Source organism: Anoplopoma fimbria, chromosome 14 (assembly GCF_027596085.1).
Source record: "Anoplopoma fimbria isolate UVic2021 breed Golden Eagle Sablefish chromosome 14, Afim_UVic_2022, whole genome shotgun sequence".
NCBI classification, from domain to species: Eukaryota; Metazoa; Chordata; class Actinopteri; order Perciformes; family Anoplopomatidae; genus Anoplopoma; species Anoplopoma fimbria.
In genome coordinates, this window is record NC_072462.1 from 22,031,020 (window position 1) to 22,050,621 (window position 19,602).

A 19,602-nucleotide genomic window follows, 5' to 3' on the forward strand; every position below is an offset into this window, starting at 1 on the left:
GTGCTTAGGCTCTTCAGTCTGCCTTTACTTTAATGATTAAGATGTTTAACCAGGTAAATGAAGGGTTATTCATCTGGACCTCCGCTAATTTGCAGATTAGGGGAAATGTGAGTGAATATATTTGAATAATTAAGGTCATCCGAATTTATAATAATATAATACATTATATTATTTAGTTTTCAAAGCATGGCTATGAGTAACTTAACAACTTAAAATTGTTTAGGTGCACAGGTTCAAAACAGCTGCCCAGGTGGAAATGTATGCATTTTTATTGGGCTCTTGTGACTCTATGAAGTTAGAAATTGTCTATTAATTCTGATTGAAAATAACATTTCATGCACATTGTCAATGTGATGTATACATTTCACACATTGTGCAAAAACAAAATTGGTATTCATTGATTTCAAAACATTGGCCAGTCTCTTTTTAAAGAATTGTTCATGATTGGTGTGGCTGGTTTTGCTGCCTAAAACTCTCATTCTTGCTTTCACAATTTTTGTTGAAGGTCAATCATGGCAGTGTGCTAAAATTCTTTGTTTTTCTATTAGCAGAGATAACCAAGTAATTCACAAAATTCATAAAGATAAAATTTTAGAAGAAAACAGAAGACTAAACTTTCTACTATTATCTGCTTCCTTGAGTGTGTTTATCAGTTAGACAAATGTGCTGACCTTTTTAAAAAAAGCGTAGCCTGAAGATCGTGGCCGTGAATCAGTACACCAGAAAACAATATCAGCTTTCTCTCTCATTACTACACTCTGCTGCATGAAGATGAACTAAACCTCCGTAGTTTGTGAACTTAGACTTTTTTTCAGATGGAACGTCACGCAGCATGATTAGTGTTTTAGAGTTTAAGAGCAGTCCCTTGTTGAATCTGCTGATGGTTGAGGGGAATCCCTAATGATGGATGACCGCAGTGGAGCTCGGGAGTCGGTTTGGGCGTGAACAGGGGAGAAGACATCTAATTAGAAGGAGGAGGCTGGGGAGGAAGCGAGCGTGAGGAAGATATAGAAGGTGAGGTAGAGGGGGAGGACAGAAGGTGTTAGAATGCGAGGAAAGACTTTAGAGACGGAAATTACACAGGAAAAACAATCATGTATAATGAAATGTACTGTAGACTGCTAAAGTAATGAAATAAATCAATAAATAAGTCGAAATGTAGTGGAGCTAATGGGTCTAATTAAAGTTTAATCATTTCCAGTGAAAGTCTCAAACTGAGGATAATGTATTGTCTGGACTTTGGCTCACACCATGTGCCCATCCCTTTTCGTTTTGGAAGAAGCTCCAGCTCATCAAGTCAAATAACTAACAATTTATGCCCATTTAAGAGGACAAAGGTAATAGCATTTTTGACTGTTCTTCTCCTTCTGCCAAGGGACAGAAGCAAGGGAGGGAATGTCAGGACAGCTGAGGTATGAGAGGCGGAGCTAAGACACAGGGTCTTGTTTTTTTTTTCTAAAAAGAAACATGTCTTGGATTATTCAGCAGATCTAAATTCAGACGTGATTGAGATGTAATCACTAGAGACACATTTAGAGCTGGTTAGAGAGACAAGTTCAGACGTGTTTAGTGTTGTGTTAAAGGACGTCCTTGACTGTGATGAAGAAGAATCTAGTCACCTTTGTAATATAACGCAGTCCTTGAGGTCTTCCAGCACTGATTGGCTGATTTGCATGTCAAAAGACATTGATTGATTGATTTCTTTATTTTTGTGCCCAACTCCTCACAATACAAATTACAGGTTATTTTATTTACAGATATATGTTGTCCAGGTTACATATAACCATTGTTCATAGTAAAAAGGCATTTTAATGAAGGGAATTGCTTCATGTTAAACTTTTGACATTTAAATATCGAGACAACATTCACTTTTCAACTTAATTAAGCTCAGACATCTTTGAGCAAATCAGTCCTAATGCATGCAGTGGTCTCCTCCTTGGCTGTACTGTACGATCAAGCACAAGCGGTGGTCGCAGTTTTCACCCCTGGGACTGGCTCCACACAGATAGACTCAGACTCAGGCTTCGATCTAACAAGCAGACTTCTGAGGCTGCACCAGAAAGCAGGTTAACTGTGTTATTTGAAAGACTTTGCTGAGTATAACCCAGAGCAGTCAGCATCAATGTAGGTTTTACTCAGCAAAGAATAGACACGTGTCAGATAAAATGCCAACGCTGCCTAGTGCTTGTCTAGCTTTAGGGCTACATTCAAGGTAAATTAAAAACCTTCTCAAACTAAAACCATAGCACGGGCATGCTACAATTTCCAGCAGAATTTGCTTTGGAACCATTTAAAAGTTGGAAGAATGATTTTAAAAGGAACTGCACCTGTTAAAGAAAGACAAACTGTTAATATTATTGCTGGTTGATTTTCCTTTCTAAAATGTTTAATACTGACCAAGCATGAGGAAATAGGACTTCAAGGATTTAAAATAAATTGACCAAGAGATTTTTTTGTTGTTGTATTTTGCAGTCTAACAAAGACCAAAACTGCCATAATTGTACACACATGTGCAGCAGATGATTAGGAGGGAAGGGAGAAATCAAAATCTGATGCTTTCAGTCCATCAGTCAGTCGAGATAAATCTGAAACATATTCTGATTATGTACGGCAGTTCATCTCAACCAGATCCAGATAAAAATCTGTATATATCTTGAGACGGCATGATATGTCTGACCAACAGGACACACTAACATACACACACACACACACACACACACACACACACACACACACACATGCACACACACACACACACACACACACACACACACACACACACACACACACACACACACACACACACACACACATACGTGAGAGAGAGTAGGCTAGAGAACAGGAAGCATTTGAGTCAAAGAGGTGCCAAAGGGCGAGATAAAACAGCTTCACTCTTCTTAATGTAGCTTTCGGGCTCAGTGGTCTGGAGCTGCCACTTTATCCCTCTATCTCCCCTCTGTGTGTCCGCCACTATTCAGCCCTGAGCCGTCTAACCCACACTGTTCATCACACAGCTCTGATAATGTCAGAGTAATCTATGACAATAGCCCTGATCAAACGCTCCAGTAGGACGATTCAAAGGGAATGCAATAATCTGTCTGCTCGCCTCTTCTGTCTTCTATCACTGCTCTGTAGCAGTGTCTGCAGAGCAACACATATCAGGGTCAACTATCTACCGTCAAAGACACACTGGGATTCTTGTAACACTAATATACATGTGTAAATGCAGACAGCGGGACCTTCTCTTATCTTTCAGTCTATATTCTAAAACTTTAAAGTACCTCATATATCCATCTGAGTGATGGAGTTTGCCACAACACTCAAATCTGCTCATTTACCAGCAGGATATCACAAAGTCATTTCGTAAAAGCAGATAGAAAAAAGAGCTGAGGAAGGAGCCAATATATATATTTTTGGGGGAGCAATTAGTGCAAGCAGAAGAGGACAAGGGATATAATTCATCACTTGCCACATGCCAAGTGATGCACTTTAATTTGCATTTAAATCTGCCTACGAATGGATAGAATCTTCTTTTTTTAAGGATTATCTGTAAGGCAGGACAGGGGAGAGAGAGCATGATTGTAAGTGGTTGTGTGGTTTTTGCGTTCAATCTTTTTACTGCCAGTTTGTTATTTTATTAGTGCGCTTATAGAAACTTATAGAGACTTGATGAGATGTGGATCCACTGCAGCTGTATTGTTGGTGTCTTGTAAACCCATGAGGGTTGGGCACGTTCTGTGCATGACACGAAAATAAAAAAATATCTATCTATCTATCTATCTATCTATCTATCTATCTATCTATCTATCTATCTATCTATCTATCTATCTATCTATCTATCTATCTATCTATCTATCTATCTATCTATCTATCTATCTATCTATCTATAGCAGATTACGCTGCAGAGGCCATATACTTATCTGCCATGTGATTCATGTGTTGCAATCTGGTGATGCTGCCATTACTGCAGTAGCTTAGTCCAAAGAGACTCAGGTTCACACCTGATCTCGCTCATTCTGATAAATGAAAGTATCCTTTGTGAGTAAGTCTGGATGCTAATCAAACATAAGTCTGAAATAAGTTAGAGTAGATTTGGGGAAAATGAATTTGTACCACTTCTGGCCGACACTGTGAAAGTGTTGTGCAAAGGAGCTTGAAGCCTCAGGCAACATTAGTTTTCTGAATAAATTTACTGCAAATTATTTTTAAATCAACAAACATGCAATCCATTATTCTTCCTTTGCATTCAGATGAAATGAAATGAGATGCATGAAAATGACTTCATGAAGCTGCATCCAGTTGTCTCTTCTAGTTAAGTTTTTATGCCTGTGCGCAAGTGAAAGTTTTCGGTTGTCTGTCCGTCCGTACCATTCTCATGAATGCCATATCTTTGGAACGCCTTGATTAGAATAGGGTGCTCAGAGGTCACTGTGATATCTATCTTATTGTCTACAAATTCCATGAAAATCCCCAAACCAAAAACAAGTTAGTCCATCTCTCATTACCTTTCACAAATAATGTTTAATTTTATAAAAAACAAACTTTAACAACAATGAATAGTGCATTAGTTGTGGATTCAGCTGTTGAGTACCACACATTTGATGAGTGAGTATTTATTCCAGCAGGACTGTGTGTGGTGGATTGAGTCAACATAAACTACATTGTGTGTTTGTTGTGATAAGGGAACATGTCCCAGTAAAAGAGTCTGGCTGTAGCTATTAAAATCCTTTACAAAAGACAAGTAGGATGCCACAAGAGTAATGGCAGCTTGTTGACTTCTAATTACTTTCATGGATTAGTGCATAGAGTCACTATGGAACCACAGAAACTTTCTCTACACATTTCTGCCTGGTCCTATGGAAATCTTCAGTCACATGCAGGTGTTTGTCAACAGCTTTACATTACATTACATTACAGTCATTTAGCAGATGCTTTTATCCAAAGCGACTTATAGGAAGTGCTGCAGCGAGACTCATTGTGGACATGGAGGGTTTATAATTAGGAGAATGGAGATAAAGTTTTTTTGTCATTTCACTGCTCACCAAGCAGGAACTCTGGGTCTGAAAAATTCAGTCAATTGGGAAGTGCCTTTAGCTTGCATACCTTTTAATGGTCCTCTGGTTGCAAATAGAAGTCAGAGCACCACTTACCTTGATTAGATTGGCATTAGCTTAATATTTTGAGAAGAGTGTTTGTTTGCTTGCCTCACTTGTTCGCATAGAGTGCTGGCTTTGCCATGACTGTAAAAGTGGTCGGGTAAATTAATCATCCACGTCATGCTGTCTCCATCTGCTAGCATACATCAAACATCAAAAAGACCTTGACTATTATTATCATGGGCTACAGATGGGTTACAGGTTTATTGCTGTGCACATAATATAACAGACTTATTAGGTTACCATTACACTAGATTTGAGAGGTTTGAGGGAGGTGTTCATTTACAGTAGATGATCTTTATTTAGTAAATTAGGGTCCCATGTAGAGTTAAATAGACCATATAGCAGGGTATAAGATAAGATAAGATAAGATAATCCTTTATTAGTCCCGCAGCGGGGAAATTTGCAGGCTTACAGCAAATTTGTTTTAGGGCATGGCTTCCTTGTGATTGACAGGTCGCTACCATGGTGTTGTCCGGTCTGGGAGTTGTACCTGCTTTTGTCTTATGACTTAAAACCTTTTACACTGTGTTTTCAGTTCTTGACACTTAATCAAAATGAACAGTGACATTTTGGTCACCTAAAAATATCCAAGATGGTGACGGCCAAAATGCTGAACTCAAGGCTTCAAAACCGCCACCTACAAACAAATGGGTGACGTCACGTTGAATAATTCTACTTCTTACGTACAGTCTATCCTGCACATGCAGCATTGATTAGAGCTTTAATTCTAAACATCATTGCCACTGTTAGTTGCTTAATTGCCCAGAATGCAGCACTGTGGCGGCGCCTCTGATGTGACAGGGAGATTAATCAAGAAAAATGAACTGCTTGTGTCTCAGGACAGGGCCCATCTACCCTCAAATAGAAGTATAATGAGGAAGAGGAGGGGAGCATTGAAGAGCAGAATAATGAGAAGAGAGATTGATTGAGGGGAGAGGAAAGACGTCAGTGATGTGGTTGTTAGTGTTTTGTGTTAGAACACCAGTGAGTGAAGGGGTTCATTTTCCAAAACATTTATCGAGCTTTATTACAATAATAAAGACATTCTTCGGAAGACTATGACAGTATATTGGCATTCTCTAACTCCTTCTTCTGTAATTAACAGTTGTGGTTTTCAGTGAGCCTCGCAGGGTCATAAAACTTAATCAGCGTGTTATTAGAGTCACAATCAAAGTTCCATTCATTTGCCAAATACAACAGGTGAAATAACCTGACTTGATTAACTGGTGCTGACACAAAGCAGTGCTTTAACAAAGCCGCATGCCGATACAGTAGTGCAAGCAAAAGTAGAATGTGGGCTTCACATTGGAAATATGTAAAACAGTACCATGTTATGAATACAGTATATATCACCAGGTAGGTTTTGATCTTTATGATTGTATTTAGATTTTTTCTTTTTTCTTATGAAAAGTCATGTCTCCACTCTACCTGAGATCTTTGATGTGAAGCAACAATGGTGTGTGTGTGTGTGTGTGTGTGTGTGTGTGTGTGTGTGTGTGTGTGTGTGTGTGTGTGTGTGTGTGTGTGTGTGTGTGTGTGTGTGTGTGTGTGTGTGTGTGTGTTCAGATGTGTCAGGGAATTAAAAGCATTACGAGTCTTTTAAAGTAAGTCTCTGCAAGTTTTACACACTTGAATTTGGGAAGCTCCTCCCATCTCTCAGAAGGGATCCTGTCAAGCTCAGTCATATTGGATGGGGGTGCGTCTGTCAGCTGTCATCCTCATGTCTCTCCACTGTGGCGTTCCAGTCAGGGCTCTGGCTAGGCCATTTAAGAACATTAGACTTATCCACTGGCCTCTCCAGAATTGTCTTGCATGCTTCTGTTAGCCGTCATGCTGAAAGGTGGACCTTCACCCCAATGTGAGGTCATGTCAACTCTGAAGCAGGCTTTCTTCAATGACTTCTCTGTATTGACATGTAGTGTAAAGCGCTTTTAGTGGTCAGAAGACTAGAAAAGGCGCTATATAAATGCAAGTTCATATACCATTTATCAGTCATTATTACTATCAGATGTAGTGTTGCACAACTGCAATTTGTTCTGGGACATATTGCATTGTGGTGTTGTTAGAAAGATGCATTTAGTCAAGAACAGTTAGATACAATTTATTATTCTGAAATGGGCCCATCTGAAGGAGTATATTTCGATGCCAATACTGTATTTACTTTAGGTACAATTTGGAATTCAAAACCTTAACTTGTAATAGTATTTGCACACTGTGGTATTGCTACTTTTACTTAAAGGAGCCGTTTAGTCGTTAATGTTATTTCTAACACAAGTGCTTTTCCTGCTGTGACAAGTCAAAATATCTGCTGTGAAAAGGTCTATTAAATTCTCGAGATTATCTGCAGGATGAATGGTGCAAACTGGATGCAGCTGAGCTCAGTGCCATGGCAAAGGCTGAGAACTCATTCACATTTTACAACTCACAACAACTTACACATTTTCTGAACATAGTTTTGAGACAGCCGTCTATTATTGTACACAAAAAACAATTGAAAATTGATGATTATGATATGATAATATAATGTTATTCTTCACCGCTCTGAAGTCAGACTACTAAATTCTCTAGAGCAGAAAAATGTTGGTGTGTTTGTGTGTCTGCTTCTTTTGTGCATGCACCTTTCATAGCCATGTGTGCTCTCAAGCTGTGTCAAATCCAATTGAAACTGAGATAAACTGAACTCAGCTCACAATAAACTGAGCTGTAGTGTTGTCAAACACTATATAAAGTCCATAAGAAGCAGCTTATTGACTCTTTTTCATGCCTTTCTGTATTGCAAACAGCTGGAACAAACAGCTTGTAATCTGTCTTAAAATCTGTTCCCCATCACTGAGGCTTCAGCTCAACCTGACAGCACAGATAAGAAGTGTTTGCTGTGGCAGCAGGGTGTGTTCGCACTGCAGTGGTGCTGGTTAGATTAGATTAGATTGATTGCATCTGTAAATACAGTTTTGATTATGTGACCCTTTTCATGTTAAATCAGTTAACCCTACATGTTATTGTAAATTGTTCAATTCAATTAAATTCAATTCAGTTTATTTTGTATAGCCCAGAATCACAAATTACAAATTTGCCTCAGAGGGCTTTACAATCTGTGCACATGCGACATCCTCTGTCCTTCCTCACATCGGCACAGGAAAAACTCCCCTAAAAATAAAAGTAACCCTGCATTGATTGAGCGCAGCTCTCTAGTTGGGTAATATGGAACTATAAGTTCCTTAAGATAAGACGGTGCCTGACCAGTTAGAGCTTTGTAGGTAAGTAAAAGAATTTTAAATTCTATTCTTGATTTAACAGGGAGCCAGTGCAGAGAAGCTAATACTGGAGTAATATCTTTTCTTAGTTTTTGTTAGAACACGTGCTGCAGCATTCTGGATCAACTGTAAAGATCTAAGAGACCTATTAGAGCAGCCTGATAATAAGGAGTTACAGTAATCTAGTCTAGAGGTAACAAATGCATGAACTAGTTTTTCTGCATCACTTTGAGACAGGATTTGCCTGATTTTCGCAATGTTACGTAAATGAAAAAAGGCTGTCCTTGAGATCTGTTTTATATAAGAGTTAAAAGACAGATCCTGGTCAAAGATAACTCCAAGGTTCTTAACGGTAGTGCTGGATGCCAGAGCAATGCCATCTAGAGAAACTATATCGTTAGATAATTGAATTCGAAGGTGATCTGGGCCTAGTAGGATAACTTCTGTTTTTTCAGAGTTTAACATTAAGAAGTTACAGGTCATCCAGGTTTTTATGTCCGTAAGACATGCTTGAAGTTTAGAGAACTGGTTAGTTTTGTCTGGCTTAATTGATAGATATAACTGGGTATCATCTGCATAACAATGAAAGTTTACTGAGTGTTTTCTGATAATATTCCCCAAGGGAAGCATATATAAGGTAAATAAAATAGGTCCAAGAACAGACCCCTGTGGAACTCCGTGACTAACCCTGGTTTTCATCGAGCTTTCATTGTTTACATATACAAACTGAGATCGGTCTGATAAATACGACTTAAACCAGCTAAGTGCGGTTCCTTTAATGCCTATAAGATGCTCCAATCTCTGTAATAGGTTAATAAATTGTTCCATTGTAGACGCTGATAAAGGTAAAGGTTTATGTGGAGATTATTCTCAGCTGCCTCAGATGTGCTGCAGTGCTTCAGCAATGACAGATATGGTGTTGGGTCACTTTGGGTTGTTGGAAAACACCCAAGAAACTGAAACGTATATGAATCTGAATGTCTTTAATCCCAAGTTTGCGTTGGCTGCTGCTCTAAGAGAACATTGAAGTGATAGTAAAGGTTCAGCTGGCTGACCAGAGTTAAGTTGGAATAGAACAAAGAACCAGTAACATTTGAGGGCTTTTTTTAAATGCTAAACACTACATCTAGTCTAAATGCCAGACAAAGTATTTTAAAGACCAGCGACTTTGTGCTGTTTTGTAAAGGTGACAAATTGATTACAGCTATGTTGACCTGTAAAATTAATACAGTCAGTGTAAAGCACTACGATGAGCAAACTACCCACCATTATTGTCTGAACCCAGAACATTTCTTTCATTTTTATGGGACAAAGGGCTATTTGTTTCCACAGTATCTGAGCTGTGACCTGTGACTTTAAAGGCCACTAGTGGTATAATATATACAGTTGGTAACCACTAAAAATTACTTTTTGTAATATTTGATCATATTTGATCACTATATACTGACACATAAGATTATTTATAAAAAAATCTGGTTCTTCTGCCTCCTTTAAGAACTCCTAATTGACTCCTCAGCTCTGATTGGTTGCTTTCCTTCGAGCACGTTGGAATGTTGGAAATGCCTTTAGGAGCACTAAAATAGGAAGAGGAACCTGTTTTATTTTCACAAATTGTTTCCTTTACTAATGTAAGGATATATTGATAGTTTGAGGAAATTGAACTGTAGCTTTAATACCTCAGACGTACACACTAGTATCCAGGAGAATATATACACAATACAGCAAAGTAATGATGGATACCAATGAGAGGAAAGCCAAGGGAGGCTGTAGTACAGATCAAGTAGTAAAAGTTCAGTTTGAGGTTGATGTGATGCCACAGCCTCATTCAGCACAGACGAGGGTCCCTGATACACCTCAGAGAGTTGACTCCAGGTAAAAGCGCCAACACACCAGCTCATTATAGGAGATACGGTCCAAGGTGATGTTTGGTATGGACATCATTATACTCCTGCTGCCGCTGCCCCCAGGCTCAACCCTTTGATAGAATGTGAAATTACATATGAAAGCCTTTTCCATTACATATTAAACAGTCCTTCCCTTGAACCTGTCAGCAAGCAAAGAATACTTTATTCCTTGTGTGGCCTAATTATTTCTGTTGTTCAGATCTGCTGCAATTACTTTTGACAAGAAACCTACAGTCTACTTAACTCACCTTGATCCACTTAACGTTTTTATACACCTCCACCACCTCTGTCTCTGACCTTTGACCTATTAAACCTATGCATGCGGCAGTCTCTGGCTGGTCCACCCTTACCTTCTTGTTCAGTCCCCCCTGCCATGCCTCTGTGTTCGCTCCCCTCCCCGCAGGTAGGAGACCAGATCTTGGAGGTGAATGGCCGCAGCTTTCTGAGCATCCCGCACGACGAAGCCGTTAGAGTCCTGAAGTCGTCACAGCACCTGATGATGACGGTGAAAGACGTGGGCCGCCTGCCGCACGCCAGGACAGTGGTGGGGGAGACCAAGTGGATCGCCAGCTCGCAGATCGGAGAGAGCTCAGCCAACAGCAGCATGGCAGGGTGAGTTTTGATCTGGTCTGAGTCCAATCATAAATAGCCACACAAAATATTGTTATTCTGCCATTCTAATGCTGGTGTTTTTACCGTTTATTGATAATGAAAGTATCAACAACAAAATATGTTGTCCTTTGGTGGAATCAAAATCATTCAAATTTCTTTTGGCTTTTATTTATTATCAACAAGTGAATAACCTTTGAAATCGGCTAATCACAGACAAAAACATGAAAGCAGATGAAACCTAATGATAAAAAAGTAAGAACAGAAATACAACAAAGAGTGGCAATAATAACTAAAATAAATTTTCCCAAAATCGATTCCTCTTTTTGCAGATTGATACCCATCTCATGTCTGTATACCAAATATGAAAATACAACCAGGAGACAATTTGTTTAGCTTAGAATAAAGGCTGAAAGCAGTAGGAAATAGCTAGCCTCGCTCTGTCCATTAGTAACACAATCAAGCCTTTGTTTTAAATTTGTTTTTAAAAAAGTGTTGCGTTAATGGATTTTTCTGCATTAAATGCAGCTTTTCTACATCTGGGGCAGCTGAGGACATTCCCCACATAAACCTTTAATAGCTTCCACAATGGCACAATTTATGATAATGTGAAGTAGGAGAGCATAATTAAAAATACAAAAGGACACATATTCAAAACTCTATTTACATTACATGTACATGGTATTATGTTACATTGATCACTTTCATCAGATGAGTATGTTTGACATATACAATACCTGCCTTCTTGCAGGTAAAACAGAAATGTTCAAAGGCTATTGGAGTTACCAACAAGTGAAGAAGCTTACTAGCACAATTTATTAAACATTGTCTGTGGGCTAATCTAATTTAACTTGCTTGACAACCAAACTCTGAACACTGTCGAAATCACTAAAGCTGTCATCTTTTTTTATGAACTGCTAGTATCAGTGGTGAAAATTGGCACAAAAAAGAAGCTTGGGACTTGAGCAGAGCAGCAGTAGATAATGAAGACAACATCAACAACAAAAAAATCCTCTTCGAGTTAAGTAGATTCGTAGTCCGTCTCTCAGATGGCAGAACTCTTATTCACTCCTTTTTCGCAGATATAAAAATGCAATAAGCAGCTCTGTTGGAAATATGCCAGAGATTGTTTTCAAAATGCCACACCTGAGGAACTCATCTGCAGCTCATGACCTGGAATAAATATGATCTCCAACAACCAAATTAAAATCTGATGTAAATATCAGACTCATTTTCTCATCAGTTCAATAACACACAACCCGACAGCCCGACAACGGTTTCTCCCAAACAAATGGGGGCTATGACGGGTATTTAACATTTACATCACAAGATGATGTTCTGTCATGGTAATTCCAGTGTTTCTCGCCAATGCAACACAGAGAGACAGATGGTTGTTCTCTGTATGTACTCATTTGTTTAACCACAGCATCTCTCTGCAAGAACATTAAGACTAAACTAAAACAACTAACACGTTATTTTGTTGAATTCAATTTTAATTTCATATGTTAAATAATCTAAAAGGGAACAAATTGGAATATGCACAGGGAGGCAGTTACAAAAGTTGAAACACTGGGTGCTGTGCTGCCATAAATTAATGTTTTACTAACAAATTAGTCTCTTAACTATGCTGCATACATACATTTACATGTTGAACTATTATTCTGTTGATTTATTTTTCATTTTGGATAGGATTTTAAACCAGTGCTGCACACAGTGTTTCATTTAGTACATGTTCCTTATAGACTACTAATTATCTGGCTGTTCAAAAAGAGCAGCCAAGGAGGAAACAATTGAAAAATCAGTATGAGAGAATGGACTAAATGTCTGAGTTGGTCTCAAAAGTCAACTGGGCTAATTGAATTTGAATCCCAAAACAGCTCTACATTCTGAGTTCCAAAGCAGGTGGGACTGCAGTATTTTTTTTGACTATATATTTTTTTTGTAACTTCTGTCCCTGAAGGCAGTGCTTTGAGTTGTCGTGTTAACTCATGGATTTTAAGCCTATTACTTCGTGGGCACTTGAGGTAAAGACATCTACTAGAGTCATTAAACTGCGCAGGAATATGTCGCTGAAAAAATGACACACACATTTCAAAACACTTTTATTTTTGCAGAGAGGGCGCGTCGGTGTGTGTTTGTGGCATGCATTTTGATGTCTGTGCTTTATACTTATTTAAAAGCCTGACTGGAGGACATGGACGTTTCGCAATTCCTGTAAAAAATAAATAAAAAAAGCCTGTACGTGCAGCAGTTTCTGCAACATCTCTTAAGAAAACATGACAGCCATGACGAAGGTTTAAAAAATCTGTGGTAGTGTGCATTTACTGTATCAGCCTATGGTAAATGAGAAACGTATTCAAAAAGATGAAAAGCTGTCAGTCAAGATGTTTCAAAGCCTCTTTACCAGAGCTCCAAAATATGTGTGTGTGTGTGTGTGTGTGTGTGTGTGTGTGTGTGTGTGTGTGTGTGTGTGTGTGTGTGTGTGTGTGTGTGTGTGTGTGTGTGTGTGTGTGTGTGTGTGTGTGTGTGTGTTTAGAGATAGAGAAAATTGGAAAATTGCTCTGTTGTGTGTATACTCTCTGTATATGCTCATCAGTTTGCCTGTTATTTTATATTTTCATGTTTTGCCTGTTTGTATCAGTGCATGTATGGGCAGTTTGAAGGTATCTTCAATCCCACAAAATGACCCATGACTCAGCAATGAGAAAACATGAACTCTCACGGGTCAGGTGGAGGTCATAAAGGGAAAAAAAGCAAAGTGTCCATGTACTGCAAACTGCCCATAAGAGCGTTGCTGCAGTTTGCAGGCTGTTATCTAATATTGCAGAAATCTGAGTGATTGTAAAGTGCAGGAGTCGGCTAATAACTCATCCATTTGTTAATTTAGATGACGTTATTTTTGGGGGTATTTTACTATTTCACGTTGTGACAATATTGTGTGCGCATATGTGGACAAGAGAGTCTCTGTGCTTTTGTGTGAGGACACAACTCTCTGTCATTCATTTGTCCTCTTTGTCTGCTTCTCTGCAGATTCTCAATGGACAAAGGAGCCTCTGCAGCAGGAAAGGTGAGATGCACACAAAGTTTGACTCATTTCCATTTTGTGTGTGTATGTGTGCACATCAAACACAGGACTACCAGTGTTTGGGGTGTTTCTCTCAGGACAATGGTCTATATGTCGTTTTTGTCAAAGGAGACTTTAAAGAGAGCATAGACAATGGCTTCAGTTTCCCATTGGAAAGTGCTGTCTGACAGCAAAGTGAAGCAGTGAAGATATTCTAGATCTAGTGTACACTTAAACTGATATAGATTTTTTTGGTGCCAAAAATGTGTTTTACAGTTGCCCCTGTGCACAGCATTACATTGATTTGCTCCTGTACTGTGTGTAATAAACTGACTATGGATGAATTCCACATACAATGGCACTTCAAAAATTCCACACTATCCCTTTAACTCACTCGCCATACCCTGTACTTCTACTAACTTTACTGTTAACTTTGACTGTGACTTTGCAAAGCAAGAAAGAGTGTGTAGGAAAGGAGAAATACTAAGATGAGAAAGTTGGAGGAGACAGCAGCTGACGACAGAGAAAGAAAGGAGGTGAGAGAGGGGGGAGGAAGGTGACAGGGAGAGCTCGCTTTACATTATGGAAGCTCTGATGGACAGTCTTCCCCTGGCAGACTGGGGAGGCAATGTACTGTAGCAACACTGTAAGAGAGAGAGGGAGTGAGGGACAGGCTGGATGTGGGAGGTATTTTCGATGGAAGAGGAGCACATTCTCTCCAGGCTTGGGTGCAAAGAGGTTTTAAAAGTGAATCATTGCCATGCAACACATGCCGCTGTGCCCCTTCTTTTAAAAGATGCCCTTTTCTGATGAATAACTAAGATGCATAGAGCTGCTGACTTATCAGCAGCTCTGAGATAAAAGGGTCAAAACAATCTGCAGGACGTTTAATAGATGTTAAAGTATTTCCACTATATGCAGGCTGCCAAATCCACTCACCAAGTTACTCACAAGTATTCTTATACAGTAACAACTAAATATTTTGTGCTGCTTGGTCAAGGGTTAAGAAAATATTGTCTTGGTGGGTTAAAACTTATCGTCTAGAACTTGCTACGGGTCCAGGATTTTCCATTATTTTCCCCTAAGTTTCTCTTCTTATCCCTCTTTTCTCTAAGTTTGTGATCATCATGACAAGTCTGCTAATGCTGCATCAGCGTCTCTTCATTGACTTTGTATATAATCATTCCACCACTGAAACTTACAATTTTGTAGATAACAAAATCATGCTTTGTGAATGAGAAGAGGCTGTAATTATTTGTGCAACAGGATAACATAAGTATAGGTCATTTAAAAGCATTTGAACCAACAACCAAGGCTGTCACCAGTCACTCTATGAACATTAACACGTCAGTCAAAGCATTGCAACTACCTGATCTATAATACCTGCAGCACTACAGACTGTGTGTGGTGGTTGTGTGTGAAAAGCAGTTTCTGCTCCTCAGCAACCTCCACTAGTCAGCCTGGAGAATTTATGGCCAAACTCGCCTTTCTGATCCAGTCTCTTATGTGTGCAGAGAAATAACTTGTTCTGTTGGAAAACTGCCAGAACTGTATTGTGGGACTATGGACCCAACTAGATGACACACTAAAAAAAACCACTAAAGACTGCACAGTAATGAGGGGTCAGAAATACAGGGTTTCTATATGTTCTCCCTGTCCTTGTGCAAAACTCGGCGACCTTTTAAAAACGTCCCTTTTGGAGAGCATCATGCGTCAGATCTCTACTGTATTTGTAGAAGTGCTTTTGAGATTATTTGGCATTTCTGCTTAATTCCACAATTGACTGTGAAACCAAGCAGGCGTGATAAAGGTTGCTCAATCCGAGACTCCATTGTTGCTGTTTTATGACTGGTGTCTTTGTTTCACAAGTTTCACGTCTGCCCTGTCTAGAGTCTGTGCACCTCTGCCAAACACAATTACAATGAGAGCTAGGAATTTGATGCAAACATCTGTTCGGATACTTTCATCAACATTCCCAAACATATCATGACAGTTCTGATTTGTGTTATAGTAAAACAACCACATCAATCCTTCCATTAATCTTATAAGAAAACAAAGAACACATGCCTTAATGAGACACTGTCCTAAGGCTGTCCTTGACTAAATAAATTCTTAGTCGATTAATTGGTTAGTTGAATTAATCGACTGATCAAAGAATCACACAACAGCACCACTCTAAATCTTGTGTTATTAGAGATGTCCTCAGTAGTTTCTTGGAAATAAATAATTCATCGCGAATAAAAAGCATGAAAAAAGACTAAAATGATCATTCAACTAATCTAAGAGAGGGCAGCACTTCACTTTGCAATCCACTCAGGTTTAAAAACATAAAAGTCTCATCAGGTGTGAGACATTACACAGTTAATTTAGTAAATCTTTCAATGAGGGGAGAGCAGAGAAAGAGCTAATTCTGAGATTCAAAAGAAATCATTATCTTCAGCTTGAAAGCCCATATTTGTGAGATTTTCACCTCTCTTTTTCTTTGTAGCTGTCAAAGAAACACCATGGCAATACTAATGGTTACCTCGCCCCACTACCCAACCCTTATTTCTCTTAATTACAGCAGAGCCGGGCAGTACAGATAATAAAACAGAGGCGTTCAGCCAAGCATTGCCAAGACAATTCATGTGAACAATACATGCTCTGCCCCTGGACTTCACAAATTGCAGCGATTCAGCATTTTCCTTTTTAAAGAGATATTTATACTCCAGCAAGAAAGGTTAAAACGTCCTGAAGCAGGTCTTAAAATTTGAGGACACCTTTGTCTGTGTGATCAGCACAGAGTCCAATATTATGGACAGCATAGTTTTAAGAGGATCGCTCTAAAGAATAGACATACAGACAATTATTCTGTTTTTTATTCTTCCATGCCACTGATGGCCGTCACCAGAGGCATTATGTATTCTGGTGTTTGTCCGTCCATCCCATTCTTGAGGGAATTTTCTTCAAATTTGGCTTTTATTTTGGTGGTCAAAAATCTCAGACACTTGACAAAATCCGATTTTTGACACAACTTAAGAATTGATACGGTACTTATGGACATTTTACACAAATGTCTAATATGATAAAAATATAAGGTGTGACATTTCAGACTGCTATATGACTGTTTGACATACAACTGTGATGCGTCTTATTTTAAAATTTGCTTAACTTTTCAGAGCCGAAGAAAAGTATATTTCGGATTTAGACTTACCACGTAGCCAGAGACTACAAATGCTGTTGCTCAGTATCAGCTCAGTTGCTCTGATCGGTTAAGGTTAATTAATGGAAATGTAAACAGTGTCTGCTGCAGGGCAGAAAAAAACATAAGCCAAACATGTTTGATGTAAAAACTTTAAGCCTCTATGTGTAGGATTTGAAAATCCTTGACTTGAGTGAGAGTGTCAGAAATTACAAGTGGTGGACAGCAATGAATGCCAGTGGTTGTACATTTTCAGTTAGTAAGTCAGTTGCATAGGAAGGAAAGTATTTAAAGTTAGGAAGTTATTTATAACATTCTAATGTATAGCTTAACTGCTTGCATTACCTTATCTCATAAATTTAATCGATAACAAAACGTCAAAAATACACATCAAAAACATCAACCCAGTACTGTCGCTTTAAAAGACATAAAGGTAAAAACATAGCTCCATCCACAGATTGGTTGACTGAATCTCTTGGCTCTTACTGCCACATTACAAGAAATCTGTGAATAAACACCAAGGCAGACTACCATCATTTGATCAGTAGATGGTTTGTCCAATCCTCTCTACATGTGAAGCATTGTCAATATCTTTAAACCAGCAGCTTTTACCTGCTCCTGTCCTCTGTGGTCCCTCTACAGTACACACACTCTTCATGTCATTGAAGGGATTTTGATCCTGATTGTTAGTACGAGGTATATCAACACTATGATATTGTTGGTCTTGTATCATGCTGTTTGAACCATGCTGTGCGTCCATTTCAAAGCTGCGTCCGATAGACTGACCTTGATAAAATTACATGTTGTTTGATAGAGTGTCTTTGATCTCCCAAAAATAAATGGTCACCTTTCCATGCTTCAGTGCGGTACTAAGCAGAGGAAATCTTTGTGTATGTGACGTTTTTATGCGTGTACATCTTAATGTGTAGGTGCACATGTTTGCATGTATTTGCATGTGAATGGCTCTGCATATATGCATTTTATGAACGTATGAGTAAATGTGTTATTCATAGGTCATTGTATTTTCATTGACGAGGCTTTTCTGCATGTCTTCCCCTCTGCATACGTATTTGTAGCCTTTAATTCCTTAATCAGCGTCTTACTCTGCCCAACGGGGTATAACATGAACACACTTTGAATCTGACTAGCATAAAACCAGATTGGTTATTTGTCATGAGAGATTCACTATTTTATATTTATTTGTACCCAAGACTATGTTGGAAAAGGTAGTTATCTCACACAGACCCTGCCCTAAACCTGAATCTATGGGTAATACTCTCCTCCAATCACGAGCATGCTTTCCCCACTGCAAATTTGCATTAGCGTAGCCTGCCAATCAGGACAAGCCTACCCAAATTTGTGCGGACGCCACATATAACACAGCACACACTGCTGCTTATGTAAGGCAACGACACAGGATTGATTGGCTTTATGTGATTTACATACTATTTTGAAGACTGAGGATAAGTGGAAAAAGACAACCCTTGGTTTAATCAATATATTTCCTTTTTCATTAGACAAAGAGATGCTGTCTGAGCCAAAGCAAAGAAAACAAATAACCCTTTGAATGGAAATCTGTACATATACATTAATTACATTACATTATATACATGAAAAAACTCAAAATGTGACTACTGTTTTACCATGATAAATAAATAAAAATCTGGAAAATCCTGCAAAATTGTGGAATTTAGTCAAACGTTAATTCCTTAAAGTGGAATCAAGGGTAGAACCAATTTTGCAGACACACGTCATTTTATTTCTGCTGGTTCTATCTCTGATACCAGTATTACAGGTGTACATGTTGTATAGGGAAAATCTGAGCTTCTCCCATGTTGCCCTCTCTACCTGTTTCCTTTAACTCCCACCTCAACTTCACAAGATCACAAAGCTCTATTGAGACTAGATTGTAAAAAATAATCTGGCCCAGGTTAGGTTAAGCCTTACTTTAAATGTATTCTCCAACGCCATACCCACTACCTGAAAATAAATTCTGGTTCCCCCTTTTCTTAAGGGATGGAGAGCCTTCTGACTTAAATAATTATCATCCCATTTACCGACTGGAATATCTGTTATGGTATTTGTTTAGCATTTAATTATCTCGTAAATGGCCAATTAAAACAGTATTTATTGTTTTCAGTGAGAGATTAGATCAGGCACTGTAGAAGCAGCTATGCAAGTTACTAATTATACATAAGATACATATATGTTAGCGGATGACACAGTCATCTATACACTGGCACCCTCTTTGATTCAAGCCGTAGAGCTAAACTAAGAAAAAGACCAAATATATGACCTTCACTCGTTCTCCCTCTAAGGCAGCTGATCCAACTATCGTGACATTAGAAGGGACATGTAAAAACTGGGCTTTTTTTAAATAAAATAAAATGCTTTCCATTTGAGGCCAAAAAGAAAAATGTGCAAAGCTAAT

At 38.7% G+C, this 19,602-nt stretch overlaps 1 protein-coding gene across 1 annotated transcript in view; it reads left to right on the forward strand.

Moving 5' to 3' along the window:
• whrna (whirlin a) overlaps nucleotides 1-19,602 on the forward strand; it is a 125,457-nt gene that overhangs the window by 79,112 nt on the left and 26,743 nt on the right. The window contains exons 5-6 of the mRNA XM_054612898.1: nucleotides 10,721-10,929; nucleotides 13,957-13,993. Coding sequence (XP_054468873.1) covers nucleotides 10,721-10,929; nucleotides 13,957-13,993 — 246 coding nt within the window. The remainder of the gene's footprint in view (nucleotides 1-10,720; nucleotides 10,930-13,956; nucleotides 13,994-19,602) is intronic.